Source organism: Cyprinus carpio, chromosome A13, assembly GCF_018340385.1.
Source record: "Cyprinus carpio isolate SPL01 chromosome A13, ASM1834038v1, whole genome shotgun sequence".
NCBI classification, from domain to species: Eukaryota; Metazoa; Chordata; class Actinopteri; order Cypriniformes; family Cyprinidae; genus Cyprinus; species Cyprinus carpio.
This window is the reverse complement of record NC_056584.1, coordinates 19,682,808-19,699,870: the sequence shown is the minus strand read 5'-3', so window position 1 is coordinate 19,699,870 and position 17,063 is coordinate 19,682,808. Positions and strand designations below refer to the sequence as shown.

At 35.0% G+C, this 17,063-nt stretch overlaps 1 protein-coding gene across 2 annotated transcripts in view; it reads right to left on the bottom strand.

Moving 5' to 3' along the window:
* Positions 1 to 17,063, bottom strand: part of LOC109101205 (ADP-ribose glycohydrolase MACROD1-like) — a 510,464-nt gene that overhangs the window by 118,426 nt on the left and 374,975 nt on the right. For both annotated transcript variants that reach the window (XM_042769233.1, XM_042769231.1), the window contains exons 7-8: positions 11,432 to 11,462; positions 193 to 266 (exon numbers count right to left, since the gene is read on the bottom strand). In XM_042769233.1, coding sequence (XP_042625167.1) covers positions 193 to 266; positions 11,432 to 11,462 — 105 coding nt within the window. The remainder of the gene's footprint in view (positions 1 to 192; positions 267 to 11,431; positions 11,463 to 17,063) is intronic.

Genomic DNA, 17,063 nt, shown 5'->3' with positions numbered 1-17,063 from the left:
CCTCTTGGAAGAGCTGTAAGCTTCAATTGATTTTCCATCAGGGAAATGGACTGTGGATTCCGGCTCCAACACTGCCTTTTCTTCACAAGGATTTCCAATTATAAAAAACCCTTCAAACCAGATGTTCTCCTCTAACTTGAAGCGGGAGGACCTGTGAACTAAGAAGGGTTTACCACCACCAGTGGCTCCTACCTCATCTTGGTTGCTTAGGATCCAGTCACGCACGGTCTTCAGGGCGATTTCTGCTGCTGGCTCATTGGGAAAACCTGTGGAGATGAAGGAGAAGGATTCAGCTTTGAACTGGTGCCATAGACTAGCATATGTACTCACACTTTAACACTTATGCAAACATCTCCATATGGCTGTTTGCTGCTCAGCTCACTCCACACTTTCAGCAGTTACTACATACAACAGTCTGTTGAATATGCACACAAATCCAACACTGAACAATCTCACTACTTACTCATCCAAAAAACGCCTACTTTTTTATTAAATCAGCATCTCCGCTGTTATATAAATCACATGACTGTTTGTACATACCCATCTTGCATCCCAAAATGTCTATTAGCTATATTTATCACGAGTGCTTGCCAATTCCTTGTAGATTTACTAATTTTGACATGATCATTTATACTGTTCTGCTATCTGAGGCAGGTGGCGAGGTCATCACACCACAAGCTTGATGAGAAAGTAATGACACACTAACCAGTAAATGTAAGAGATGATACCACTAACTGCCATGTTAATCACCAGAGCCTGAGCCGAGATGGGAAAGCAGTCTTGGTGTTAACACAGCGTATCGATTGAGAATAAATAGACTGAAGGAGATTAATATTTAATATTGCTGAAGGAGAGGAGGAGGAGTCACCAAACTAGTGCCTTTTACATTTTAAAAAGGTCATTTTAGTACATTTAAACACTGGAACAGAAAAATATGTTGAGGTATTAAGTAACTGTATTGTGTGAGATGAGTTCACTTAATTTGAGTTCTCAGTTGTTGGTTTTTTTTTTTTTTTTTTTTTGGAAAATATAATTCTGAAGATAATTCCAATATTCCATAAAATCGTAAATATATATTTAATATTCTATAAAATCTTAAAAATATATTTTAAATTAATAATTCATGCACAAAATATTGCACAAAATATTGCACTCATTAAAGAAAACTGAAAAAATTGTATCATAGTTTCCAGAAAAAAAAATAATTAAAAAAATAAGCAGCACAATTGTTTTCAACATTGATAATTAGCGTATTAGAATGATTTCTGAAAGATCATGTGACACTGCAGACTGCAGAGTAATAGCTGCTGAAAATTCAGTTCTGTCATCATTTTAAAAGATATAATAATAATAATATTAATACTGACAATAATATTTCAGAATATTACTGTTTTACTGTGCTTTTTATCAAATAAATGCATCGTTGTTGAGCAGAAGAAAATACTTTTAAAATCATTGTAAAAAATCTTACTGATCTCAAACTTTTGAATTGTGTGTATATATCTTTTTATAAGTCCTATAAAAAGGTCATTTATGCATAAAAAATTAACCCGTCAGGATGCTGCAATTTAAAAATTAAACTGGGTCCAAATAAGCACCCATTTTGTAAAAATGACCCATCTGTTGCTCAGCGAGCGGCGGCACTGACCCTGAAGGTTCATCTCAGCTCTCAGATGCCAAGGTGATAGGAGACGTAATTAACACAAGGCTTCAGAGCGGCTGAGGAGATGTTTTCACTGTCTGTTTCACCTCTATCTGCTCAGCAGCCTGACACTGCACTCTCCCTGTCTCCTGACGTCCTGTCTGGGCCTTTCAACACCAAATAATTTGGGGATCCATTGGATGTGAGGGAGTCTCACACCAGCCCTATACTGTCAGTCTCTGCTCCATCCATTCCCTGCTGTTTTCTAGCTCTCTCTCCTTCTGACAGGCACAATCACTGACTGATTTCTTCTGCTGGCTGAATGCCGTCAGACCTGAACTTTGGGTCAAGAATGTGCATGAGAAACCGATAAACCTATTATCTCTCTTGAGAATAAGCCGGATCCAGAATAATATGAACACAGGCACATTTTGGCTCCTTTTCACAGTAAACAAAATACAGAGAATGAGATGAAATTACTATTTACAAACAAATGCTCAACAGCGATGCTTCGTGGCTCTTCAGGTAACCCATGAAATAGCAGTTTTAGATTAGTGTTTTATTCATATTGATTTGAAAATGACCAGAGCTGTCTGTGGGGTTGAAATACTGGAGATTTGGGATTTTTAGACTTCCACCAGGATCAGTGTCTCTAGACAAAAGCAGGATTTGATTAGAGGAGTATTTATATTAAAATAAGACATATAAGTTATTTTCAATTGCACTATTATCTCACAATATCAATGTTTTTACTGTTTTGTTATTTTTTTTCAGGTCAGTAAATTTGATTATTCTATTACATTTATATTTAAACTCACACACATAATTATATAAATGAGTAAAGCTTGCTGACCCATGTCAAAGATAATAGAGCAAAACATCTTAGCTTTAGGCTAAACAAATGAGAAGAAAACAAAGTGTTACTCTCCCCTATTTAAAGTGTTATGAACTTTAACTGTTTACTGAATTTATACTCACAGACTTCTTACTCACACATCCCTATGAGAGAACGCTCATGCATATCAGAATGTCTTAAGGGCAGAAAACACGGCAGAGGGCACTAGACTCATGATCATTTCACATCTTCAGTGTATTTCTGTTTTTAATGTAAATTGACTTGTGCTTCACGGGCATTAATTATACAGAAAGAGAAAAAAAAAGAGAATCATTGAGAGCCGTGTTATGTCTGTCAGTAGAGATATAGACAGGCTCACTAGAGATCAGAGCTAACCGAGTTAACAGTCAAAGCTCACTGAGAGGTTTCTCTGATCAAACATCTCGCTTCAGACTGCTTAACATTTTCCATACATGTCTGAGAGATGCCCTCTCCACACAAACATCTCAATCAGACCAAACTCAACTACATGGGGAAGATTTTTTGTTTTTAGTGAATACACATCAAATCTTTGGATTCAGGAGTTTTTGTGGGACAAAAATGCAACTATGCATACTACAGTGGATACACAGAAAAGAAAAGAGAGATAAAAAACGCAGTCAAGTATAAGCCTTATGCATAGCAATCACGAAAAATGCACAAAAGCGCTGTGAGATTTAAAACATCTCAGCATGTTCAATCAAATAATCATAAAGGAAACCTTACTTGACTTTATATTAAAAAGCACAGCATAAAAATGATCTTTTCTCAAACAGTGAGAAAATGGAAAAAGTGCTATTCATTTATTTTGTAAAAAAAAAAAAAAAATACTAAGGGGGGGTTATGGCTAATTCTGAATGTGATGCTACATATAAATACACAAGGAAAAACAACTAAATAATTCAGTTATTTTTGCATAAAAAATAATGCAAAATACAGTTTCATGGTCACAATGAAATATATCTCAAAAAGATTTGTTGTCATCTGACGGATGCCCACCAGTGTATGAGCTGCTGATGAGGGCTCCAGGGATTTCCTTTACTTCACAAGAGAGGGAAAGAGACTCTACAGTGCACTATATAGGGTGTCAGCATTTTGTAGTGCTGTCCAAATTCTTGGTAAACAATTTCATTCCATATATAGTTCACTGTCGTGTACCCATAATGCAATCTGATTTATAGTGCACAACTGAGTTTAACTGGTTACCCATAAAGCAATGCCAAGAGGTCTGCCAGATACTAAAGGAAAACTCAGTTTGCAACTTTAGTTTATGTTGCATCAACTAGGCTATAATATAATATAATATAATATAATATAATATAATATAATATAATATAATATAATATAATATAATATAATATAATATAATATAATATAATATAATATAATATAATACTTTGCCTAGAACTTTGCCTTTTTTAAAAACAAATTGCACAGAGGAAATTATAGTTTAGTGGATGAGACCTATTTTCTGTTATTGTCTGAAGGTGCCATATTCATCTACATCTAGTCAAATAATTTAATTCCCAACTTTATGGAAGAATATTATGTGCTTCATTAAAAGAAGATCTGATATTCCTCTATAAAAGCCATAATCAACTATTTAAAGTCATAAAATTGTTACTGAATGAAAACATCATACACATTTAAATGATTGCCATTGTGTTTCAAAAAATTGATCTGAGCCAATCTATATTGTTTAATTTTTTAAAATGATTAACTTTTTAGATATGAATTATTGTTAGATGTTTTACAGTGTAGATTGCTGTATTTATATGAACTGTGTTTGAATGGACACTGGTAGAAGCTACTAAATAATTAACATGGAAAACTTTTGCACCAAGAATAAACCGAAAACAGCTGAGCCAGAACCGCCGGACCTGGAGGGACCGAAGAACTTTGAAATGATAGGTGAAAAAGTGATGGAGGTGACGTCCAACCAAATCATTAGGACGTGTTTACAACCGGACCCGTGGGTACAAATGTAAGAAGCTGAACATGTCAGTCAGTACGTAGATAAAGGTTCAGATAGACATGTTGTTCTTAGTCAGTGTTCTCAGAAATATACAGTACTGCAGAAGACTAGCAGCAGATTTTTAAGCATAATGCTGGTGTAAACGGGGGTTTAAACTTAGTGAGATGTGACCCAAATCCAAAAATGGATAGACGCACACATATAGATGGCCAAACCAGGCCTGTCAGTGTGTGACCTTGAAAAGCCATATGTATGTATTGGTGTGTAAGATTTTTGCCCCACATGCTAAAATTATCCCCTAACATTTACTTTTCACTAAACAATGTCACACACGCACACGCACACGCACGCACACACACACACACACACACACACACACACACACAACACACACACACACACACACACACACACACACATAAATAAACAATGAACACACGCACGCACAGAAAAAGAAAGACACACACACTGCAGAAGCATTTCCTATGCTGTTTTCTAATGCGAAATCAACCCTCCCACTATACATCTGGGCCTAACAACATGAGTAAGTACAAAGTAATTAATACTAAAATGATTTTTAATGATTATCCACATTACTGTAGCAGTTATTTTTGTATAATATATATATTCTTTTTTAATAGAATGAATAATTAGAATAATGAGAACGTAATGAGAATTGGTAAAATTAATTAACCTGAAATTAATGAAACAAAGATGAAAATAATAATGAATTGAATGAAGCAAACAAACAGGAAATAAGCAAAATAAATAAATAAATAAATATTGTCTTGACAGTTGTTTTCTTTATTCAAACTTTTACTACATATTTATTTTTTCTCTTTCGATTTTTGAGGTAAAATATATCTTTATGAGATTCACCCTAGTATTAATAATCAGAAAAAAAAAAAATTTTGAGGTTAATAAAATATAAATAAATATAATATATACATATACAATATATATATATATATATACACACACACACACACAAAAAGACTAGCTCTGTAGTCTAACTATTTACGGTTCCAAAGCAACATTATAACTTTACATTGATAATGAGAGTGCTTCAGCTCATCGACTTGTCCAATCAGAATTCAGCGTCAGAACTATTCACTCTTGAGCTGATGTTTAATGTGGGAGTCAGTTGCTTACCGCGTAATAAACTCTGGGCTGTCTGGATGTCTGATTCATTCAGCATACAGTATCTATTATTCAGACCGATAACCAGTGAGTTTATTCAGAGTAATTCATAAAACACTTTGACCAATTCATAAAAAACAACTCAAACTCCACTTGTTTATGAATCAGACATCACTAGCTGAACAATGCCATACTCTGTTTACTGTTGTCACACGCAATTGAAATTTCTTCCCTGTTTACCATCTTACTGCACCCAATCTTTCTCTCGTGTCACATTCAATTCAGACTGCGAGTTCACAGCTCAGCTTAAATATAAAATCTGGCTGCTGCAGGGCTGTAGATTTAGATTCTGCTCAAACAACTGTGATCTCTAAAATATGTCCTCACCCCTCAAAACTTCCCCGAGCAGTGTCAATCTTGACAATGATAAAAGCATGGAAGTGTAAAACACTAAACTTTCATCCGTTTCCCTAGATGCAATGCTAAGATTTTTTTTCCCGCTTGTGCTGATATAACCCTACATCAGTATGTGATCATAAAAGATTCCCTTCCTAAGCCTGTGTTCACACTTCCACTACTCAGCATAAACCTCTGGCTTTAAATACAGTGCTATCCTGAAAGGAAAAGCTGTACGATATCAAGGTAAAGAGATGAGGAGTTCGGCCCCTAATCCACTACAGAGATGGACAGGGGAATCACCGAGTGAAGACACTTAGTCGGCTGACCTGAACAGCTATTTGGATGCATTGCCTGGATTACAGCTATCTATCTAACACCACCAGAGTCGCAGGCTAAAAAAAAAAAAAAAAAAATCTCAGTGTCAATGCGCCTCTGGTTCATCTATGGCAGGGGTGTCAAACTCAATTCCTGAAGGGCCAGAGCCCAGCAGAGTTTTTTTCTAACCCTGCTCAAACAAACATTCCATGTAGTTTTAAAATAAGTCTGAAGTACTTGATTAGTTGGATCAGGTGTGTTTAATTTGTGTTGAATCTGAACTCTGCAGGGCTCCGGCCTTCCAGGAACTGAGTTTGACACCCCTGATCTACGGGTAAATATTTGTCACAAGCAGGGTTGTGCACCATTCAGAAATGAATTGAAAGTGGCTTTTAAATTTAAATTTTTCTCTGAAATTGAAGTGGATTAGAAAAAAAAAAAAGGTGTTGAAACATTTTCACTCTTTAAATTGCAAGTAAATTTCACAAATACAAAGAGATGGCAAGAAACAAATGACAGTAAATGTGAAATCTTGAAGTAGAAGAACTTAAATATTATTTTCATGTAAACCATACTCTTATAATCTTTGTTTTATTTACAAGTTATTTTTTTTAGTGTATCAAAAAGGTAGAATGTAGAATTACAGTTCAAAGTCTGAAAACTGTATAAAAAGTCAAGTAGGAAGGTTTATAGCCTTTAGAACGATAGCCAGATAAAATATCAAATAATGAAATATGTAAACTTACAATGTAAAAAAAATCTGTGATATTTATGATAAAATACCGGCAGCTGTGATTGCCAGAACTTGACTGTAAAAAATATGGTAGCAACATTTTAGGTTTTACAGACTTTACTTAAATTCACAATAAAATACCATATTTCATTAATTGATGTAATGTTAATAAACCAACATGTTGAAGTACTAATATCTGTTTTGAACCATTGTAATGCACTGATAACCACCAAAAACTGGTGGTGATGACAAAGTCACATGATGAACCAAAGCTCATCACAAACAGCTTTTCTACGAGCTAAGGAGGGCAATACTTATATGTAGAAGGTGCACACAGTGTCATTCACACAAACACTAAACCCCATCATGGTGAAATGTAGAAGGTGCACACAGTGTCATTCACACAAACACTAAACCCCATCATGGTGAAAAACTAAGAAGAAACATGTTATTTCAACGAAAAAATAAAACATCAAATATGAAGTGTCATGCAGGGAAGTCAGGGAGTGGCAATTTACGTTTTTTTGTTCACTGTAAATTATACAATGACTTTTTCTTTTTCACTTCCAAAAAACATATTTTTAACAGTATTTTACTGTAAAATTACATTAAATGTAATTACATTTATTTACCGAATATAGTAACTTACTGTTCACCAGTTAACAGGTTTTTACCGTAGCATTTTTACAGTCTTTAACTGTTAAAATCACAATCATTTCTTACAGTGTACATATTTATGTTATCTGTCTGTGTATGTCTGACTGCCTGTCATTAACCCGAGTTTATATATATATATATATATATATATATACTGTATATGCATCACAAACTATGTCTGATGTCAAATATCACTGTCTTCTTACTATGATATGTCCATTGTGCTTTTTATGTAACATAGTCTGACTGGACTGTATTAAACCAAATTTTAGTTTTCTTCACAAGGCCTTGGGAAGGTCTTTGCAGTGGATTTCTGAGAGAAAATAAATAATAAATCATGCCTTGTCACCATGTGTACATAAACCTTAAATGACCAGACCTTGATATGGTGATGAATGCTTCAAGTCAATATACCCCAATGAGCTGGATTATGAGGCAATAAAGAGTGCTCTTCAAATGGCGATGACAGTAATCTAATGAGTGACACGTTTTGATATCAGACAGCCCCTGTCTTTTCCTTGACAAAGTCATCAGGCAGTTAAACCTCATGGGCACAGAGTGAGATTTTCTCCTCTAGGCTTCGGTGAAAGATGAACCGGTATCTAATTCATTTTCTCCTTGTTGTTTATCTAAAGGTGGGGCTGGATATATCATGACAGACTGTGACAGGGCCGTAAAGAGGAGGCTGTTAAGATGTCCGGATGGTTCAAATGTAATTGCAGTTTTCTCCTTTTTGACACTCTTTCTGCAGGCTAAAATAATAATGGAAAAATTAACCTGTGGGGTTCAAGGCTATTGGATTTGAGTTTCCCTGATATGAATCTTACACACAGAAGTTGTGAACAGCATCTTTAAGTGGTCAGAGTTAGAATAACTTTAGGGGAGACTGAGAACAAATGTAACATTAAATATCTTTGATCAAAAAACAGGTAAGAGAAATTATACATGCTCAGTAAAGTTCTCTGTCTGCCTGAGAACACTTGATTTAGAAGAATAAAAGAGATTCTTCCCTCCCCCCGGATATAAAGTATTTTTCTTCTCCTGTATAAAGTTATAATGATTTTGAAACTTTTAACTTTTGTCTATTTCATGTGTAGGTTGTTGGGTAAATGTTAGCATGAATGGCAGATATTAACACTGTAGCGCTCATACAAAAATTGTACGATGCTGTGAGGTTGGGGACAATATTAATAGTTATACTAACTATTATTATTATTATTAGTAGTAGTAGTATTCAACAATCTTACAGCATTAACAGACTTATAATTTTTATGTTTTAAATTAAATTAATAATAATTTATAATAGAAAACTTACATTTAAAAATGTTTACACTTATAAATAAAATGAATATTAAAATAAAACTTATCTACAATACAACTTTAATGCCACAGTAAAATGTAACAATTTAAAAATAAATATAAAGAAAGATTTGAAAATAATCTCAGTATTCCTTTTTTACAATAAAATTGGAACATTAAAAGATTAAAACATTAATATTTTGAGAATAATATCAAATTTACTAGAATAAAGTTGAAGTTTTTTTTCAGAGTCATAATAGGGGTATAAGATTTCTATTTCAGATTTCATAAATGAGCTGTATTACTACAACTTTAATCTAAAAAGAAAGAAAAAAAGAAAGAAAAAAGGCACTAAAAAAAATGTGCTATTAATGAACCAACTGCACATCCAGGAAAAAAAAAAAAGTGAATGATAGATCCAGACAGAGTAAAGGATGACGCAACCTTTGTCCACCTCAGTGCTTTTTCTGTGTCCGCACTATTTAAGACACTGATAGATTTGCCAGTCCCTCCTATCCTCTCTGAAAAAGAAATAACCCATTTTGACCCGTCTCTCATGGCATTGATTGATAGGCTATGAGCGTCGGACTTAATAACCTCTATCATACTATCCAACCCCTCTGCTGGCAGCAGGCGCTAGTTTGTTTATGGGTGGCATCTCCTTCAATATGCCACGTGTGTGAAAGCTCTACCTGTGCTAATGGTGTGGGCTGAGGGATTGGACTGTCAGCTGGGAGTGAGGCCTCATTTTTCTACCTGCCTGCTGTCCACATTTCCAACCCCACAGAACCACCCTCTGTACCCCAATCTGTCAGCCTGGACCTCAGCTCCCATGATGCAGCAAAAAAAGGGAGATGGCTTGTCAGCTCCGGTTGGCTGGGTGACAGTTCTATATGTTGGATCAGGGTGAACGGGGCTGTTTAATCTGGTGATGTGGTCACATGGATTGTGCTTGTCTCGCTTGGTTAGCTTATTCACATTGAGGAAGAGAGCAAATGTTCCTTCAGCTTTTTTGAAAATGTTTTAAAAGCAAATGTTCATGACTGCCACGGTAGCATATGAAAGCTCAAGCTTATGGAATTAATCTCCCTCATAAATGAGCATTTACTGTCTTTTTGGCCAAAAGAAACTACAAAACATCAGGTTCGGGAAGTATTCTAGGTTATTATCTCTTTGATCATGATATTCGAGCACTCTTCTTGCTTTCAGAGTAAATGCTTTCTCTCTCTGTGCTGATCCAAACAATTACACAGTGCAGAAGAGGCAGGTTGCAGATTATTTATTGAATCAAACATAATTGCATTCTTTCTGAAGTGCTGAGATCTCAAAGGCACTTTCTTGTGGCAGAATCTTGTGCATACACACAAGTACATTATACACTACTGTTCAAAAGTTTTTTTTTTTTTTTTTTGGATACTTTTATTCAGCAAGGATGAATAACACAACTATTTTAAATTTTGACTATACTAATAAATGTTACTTGAGGACCAAATCAGAAAATTAGAATGATTTCTGAGGTATCATGTGACACTGAAGACTAAAATAATGGCTGCTAAAAAGTCAGCTTTATATGACAGCAATAAGAATGTTTTTTTATATAAATATATATATATATATATATATATAGATATATATATATATATATATATATATATATATATATATATATATAATTATTATTAATTTAATTAAGTTAATACAGTAGGGGAGAGGTAAAACAGCTCTGTAATACGTGTTTCCTTCTGGAGCATCAGTGAGTGTTTGAACTTTTTTGTAGCAGCTGCATGTAAGTTTCTCAGTTGTTATCAGTGTGAAAAGATGGATCTCAAAATCACACAGGCATTGTAGGAAAGGGTTCAAATAAGCAAAAGTTGCTGGAAAATCAAATAATTAACAATTTAACTGTTCAGGACAAACAAGCGACTCATGAACAGCTATCACAAAAAAAAAAAAAAAAAAAAAAAAAAAAAAAAAAAAAAAAACAGGCCAGGATCATCCAGTTAACAACACAGAATCAAGCATATGCAAGCAAAACTTTAGAACGGGTCATTTAATTATTTTCTCTTGTGGACTATCAATCAAGAATTACCCACCAGCTTTTGAATGGTAGCCTACACACAAATCAAGCACATTATGCATATATGCAGACTTACTTCTAAAAAAACAAGAGACGATTTTTAAAATGAAAGTAAGGCTGGGAGAATTTAAATACGTGAAACGATTGTAGAGGGAATTTGCTCATCATCGGCTCGTTCATCCCTACATTATATGCACACATTGCTGAAATACATGTAAATTAATATCTAAACCGCACACATGCTTCTTCATGCACACATTTAGAATCACTCATATACATACACTGAAAAGGTTTAGAGGATGAATAAACATTTTCCTTACCATATATTCCTGTCGATATGCATGGAAAGGCCTGTAATAGAAAAAAAAAGCAAAAAGTAAGCCAACTCTGAAATTAAATTAATATAAAATCACATAAATTCTGACCCAAACCTAATTAGGAAGAAGAAAACCGCCTTAGAATCTGAAGTTAGCCATTGAATGTTCAGTGACTCAGAGTTCAGAGAAACAGGCAATGAAATGAGCCCAACCTTAGTTTTCAGCCTTGAGTTGTTGTTTCTTTACAATTCCTGCTAAGCTTGCATTTTGATAACATGCATGAATTTCATTAAAGCCAACCCTATGAAATTCTACTCTGTAAATGGTGTGTTTCAGAGAAATTTGACGTTTAGTGAATGTCGAATGTTTCATTAATAGCCAGTGGGAATAACTGCTAATGCAAGCTTACACCAATCATAAATATATATTAAAAAGCCTAAAGACATGGGGTGTTGCTTTTTACTGAGCAGACGTGTTTGTTTTTGTGGATCTCTAGGCTATACAGAAACACTTAGGCTTCAAAGAAAAGGATGAAATGAGCATTTCTTCCTGTTGGGGTGGACCAGTGGTCTCCAACCCTGCTCCTGGAGACCAACCGTCCTACAGATTTCAGCTCCTACCCCAATCAAACACACCTGAACCAGCTAATCAAGGTGTTCAGGGCTACTTGATAATTACAGACAGGTGTGTTGGAGCAGGGTTGGAACTGAAGTCTGGAGATCCCTGGGGTAGACAGAGCACTTACATTTGGAGCAGTGCTTTGACGCGACGCAGCACGCAGACATGACATCCATCTAAATCAGTTTGAGATAACACATACTGTGATATACAATAACAGTGATATTGCCACCTGTAGGCTTCGCCGCCTGCTTTTGACACGCACCCAGTGAGAAAGATCCATTTCGATTTACTTCCCCTAGCGAGAGACTTCCAAAGCAACATTTTGCCTGTCGTCTGGTGTTGATCAAATTAATCTGACAGTTAATTAAGGGACAGTCATAGTTCAGTATGTCAGGACACATGTAGTAGCTGGATGAGAGATGGCCTCTGGGAAATGTATGACAGTATGTAGAATACATCCAGAAAATGTACACAACATTTTAATACTCCTGAAAATTATAATTTATCAACTCATGGCCTTTACAATATCCTGCATAATTGTGATGGGTAAGTGGGGCCTTGGATTGGAGCCACTTGGAATCTAGGAAACATTTGGATCTGTTATGATGATGGAGCTCTGAACTGTCATAATTACAAAACTGCAGAACAACCCATTGTGGCAAGTGTTGCCAGTGCAGATGAACATGACAATCCCAAAGTGTCTTTTTGCCTCATTTCAGTTGTGGATTTGGCACACGAGGAAAAAAGTGAATGAAAGATTTAAATATACATGAATCGGTAAAGATTCACTAGAAAAACACTCAAAAAACATTTACAAATCTATTTTACTGTAAGTAAGTTAAACATATACAAATACATGTGAAATGTAGGTTACTATGTGACTCATGTGCAAAGATGAACTTACTGTACTGAACAAAGCAGGATTCAGTTTGCATTAAATGTCATCATTAACTTAACCTCTTGTCGATTTTTTTTTTCTTTTTGTTTTTTCTACAGAACACAAAATAAGACATTTTAAAAACAAGATTTAAAAACAAAACAAAACCTTGGGTCATGCTCCAAAATGTTTTTAAATGGTCAAAATGAATTAAAAGTTAATGAAAACTTTCTTTTTTGAGAAATACTCACTGATCGTGAACAGGGCGAGAACCCCTGATTTAGGGTCAGTTCTAGAATATGAAATCTGAGACCCTTTATGTCTCTTGTGTAAATTTCTGGTCCCTTCACAAGCAAATCTATGTTAACATTACCATATTCTAGTCAAAATGTTATATGATGACGTCTCATTTGTAGCTCTGAAATTCTGACATTAGAGAAAATAAATTGTCCAAAGTGTGAAAATATTCTTAATTACCTGCATTCATAAAAACGAATAAAAATGTAAATGAAGTGATGTTTATTTAGGGGTGTTTATTTGTGTTTCAGTATTCACTGATAAATGATATATAATTTTGTGAACAGGTGCGTGAGAGTTTTCTACCATGGAACAAAAAAGACCAGCGCGACTGAGGGCGAAACAGAGCAACTCCGATATTTATGGCCATATTTTTAAAAGATTAAAAACTTACCATACTGTAATAGGTCTGGCTCTGCGGCACTTTGCACCAGATGTATTACTCAAGAGCAGGTTTAGAGCTGCAACAACCATCATTTTTCCATACGACCGTGTTCCACACGCCCTGTTCCACATTCATCATTTTTAGTATATTAATAAACAGTAAAGAGGAGATATTTATTCAAAGCTCTCATTTGTCTCCACAAACCAGCTGAATCTGTGCTTTAGCATAACATTTATCACAAAAAAACAAAGTGTGACCACTGCGTTAATGCATAATGACAAATGCAAATTTCGCTATCATTTCTGTTTGTTTGGATCTAGATTAGAACAGGAATAACCATTCAACAATAAAGTGAGTGTTAAAAAGGTGTGAATGCCAGCGAGAGCGGCATTTGTTGACGTTGCTCTGACCAGGCGAGACGCTGTTTAATGACACTCTAAAGGCTGCTAATAAGGCTTTGTTTTAAAAATGTTTGAAGTGCTAAAAGTAGGTATTTTCCATATCAAATGAGCTTTTGTGCTGCAGCGAGAGCTTTAGCACAGAGCAGACTGTAATTGCAATAATGCTTCGCTAACAGAACATTAGAAGAAAAACAGCAACACACAACAACAGTGATATAATTTCAGGTGACAGCTGTACAAATCAAAGGCAGTTGAGCTTTGCAATGAGGAACAGATGAGACTCCTACTGAGCTGTGTACCTCTGATTATAAACCATAACTTATTGCTACAATAAAAACATTACACGGCCGTACGGCAGATGATGCGGCATTATCCAGCATGCGTGCTTCACCAGAGACCAGACTACTTTCATATTTTCCCTGATGTTTTGGTACTTTCTTTTTGTTTTTTCGCAGAGAGGAGGGGCTTTGTTTGGCTGGTTATTATTTTACAGGGTTGTGTCAAAGCACTGCTTGTCAAGATCAATATTTCAGCTGAGTCTTTCACTAAAGCTTTGACCTTTCCAGGTATACATCTCGCTTGGGCTCAAATTCCCCATGATGAACAGTGGAGGAGGGCAATTTTTAGAGCGCTGCTCGGCTCAACACAATGTAAGCACACTCGCCTGAGTCCCTATGGGGTACAATAAAGACTTTCTCAAAAAAAAAAAAAAAAAAACACACACACACACACACACACACACACACACACACACACACACACACACACACACACACACACACACACACACACACACACACACACACACACACACACACACAACAGCGTGCTAGAACTGTCCAACATGCTGGAATGTCATTCTGGAGATATCAGGGCTACTTCATGTGAAATCAACACACAACACAACACAACCCCATTTACTTTTTAAATTCATTCCTGGTCTTAACTCTTAATTATCCCAATAAAGATGGATGCAATTAGGCCAGACACTACATATTTATCTTTAAATATTTAGTTTCACTCAAAATGGCACACTACAAAAGTAACATGTTGGGAAAGTTGCTTTACCCATGTGTACTAATGTTTAAATTTACACCATTTTTTTCTTTTAATTTGTGTGTTGATTTATTATTATTATTAATGATAAGAACAATAACAACTACTACAACTATACTACTAATAATTTTTGAATTATATCTGCTACCCCTTACATTATATATAAAATATTGGATTGTAATGTATTTGAATATTGGAATTTATATTAAAAACATTCTGTATTGGAATTTTCATCCCAAAGGCATACGTCCTATCAGCAAAATCAATTATAAAAAAAATTCAATTAAAAACAATCTAATAATTCCCAGTTTGGCCCTTAGCAACAGATAAAACACATTAGATGATACCCAACATATTTGTCCTTTCAGCCACTGTACTGGCTCGATACAGCATTAAGTTTCATCAGAAAGTAACACGGAAGAACAGGGATCTATTGGCTTTACATGGCCACACACTGACTGAATACTCAATAATGATCAATAATGATAATATTCTTGGATGTACAGTTTCTAAATCCCTTGCAATTATAGGTAAAGAGCAGAGAGACAGTCTCGCTATTGAGTTCTGTGAGCAAAAACACACAGCTGGTGTGTGTGACTAATCATTTCTAGCTGGTGGAGGTGATAACTGCTTCACAGTGCAGCAGGCTACACAAAAGCAGAAGCCCACAACTCACTAGTTGATTAAGCTTGGCACAGTTACATCACTACCACCTTGTTTATATAAGCAACACTTGTTTATATGTATTACATCGGTTCATTTATATCAAACCACTGCCTTAATTAACAAGGCTGACATTATTACACCTTTGACATGACTTATTGTCCTGTGGCTGGATTATTATTTCTGATCTGTCAGTTCATTAGGACCAAATCAGGCTTACGGCCCACTTGTTTTTGCCTGCTTATTGTGTTTCGTGTTTATTTGCTTGCAGTAGCATGATGAAATTGGTCACAAGGGAAACAATTTCACTGCAACTGCTCTTTTCTAATCAATAATTTTTTGTGTTCTTCAGGTTGTTTATTAAAATTATTATTGTTATTTATAACAGAAACACCTTTTTTTGCTGGAACTCCCACTAGGTTTAAGAGCAGCTCTTAATTGAACGTATTTCTGTGTGGGTCTGTGTTTACGTGTGTCAACAGGCCAAATACAGTTTCTGCATTTCTGTGCTTGTTATGTCATGCTCCAGAGTGCTGTAGTGCCATTTATGTTATATGTTTATGTGGGTGATCAGAGTAGGGATTTTCAAAATTGAGTAGTTGGTGGGATGAATGAATGACAAGTCTATGTATAATCAGACTGTTTTAGGTGGTTTTCTTAGCCCTATATAAACACTAAGCAAACTTTCAATAGCATGATTGACAGCTATTTAACAAATAAATCAGCTAAAATTAATTTAATAAAAGTTAATTTTATAAAATAGACATCATAGAGTCTGCATAAAACAGACCCTGCTGATGGTCTAACAGTTACAGCTGCTAAAAAATATATAAAAGTACCATTTTACAAAAATGTCTCATTTGTTAACATTAGTGGACTACATTAACGTGAGCTAGTAATAAACAATACTTCTATGGCATGGATTAGTCTTAATATTAATTTCAACATTTACTAATATATTTTCAAAATCCAAAGTTTATCAGTATCTGTTTACATTAGTTAATGCAGTGTTAATTTTGACAGCAAATTTTGATTTAGTCTTAGCCATAGTCTTTTGATCATGATAGACACCGATTTAACTGTGGTGACACACAACATGCCTTTATGTTAAAATAAAATAAAACCACTAATTTTAATGAAATACCAATGGTTATACAGGCTAATTATGCATTCTTTATAGCAACTTTACCATATTCTTGATTCTTTCAAGCAGACATATTTATACCTGTAAATAAATTTCAATTAATCTTTAGGGCTACTAAAGTTTTTCGGTCAAGAGCAGTAAGTGATTTTCTGTCATTCTTTCGTTGCTTGATTAACATCAATGACTCGGAC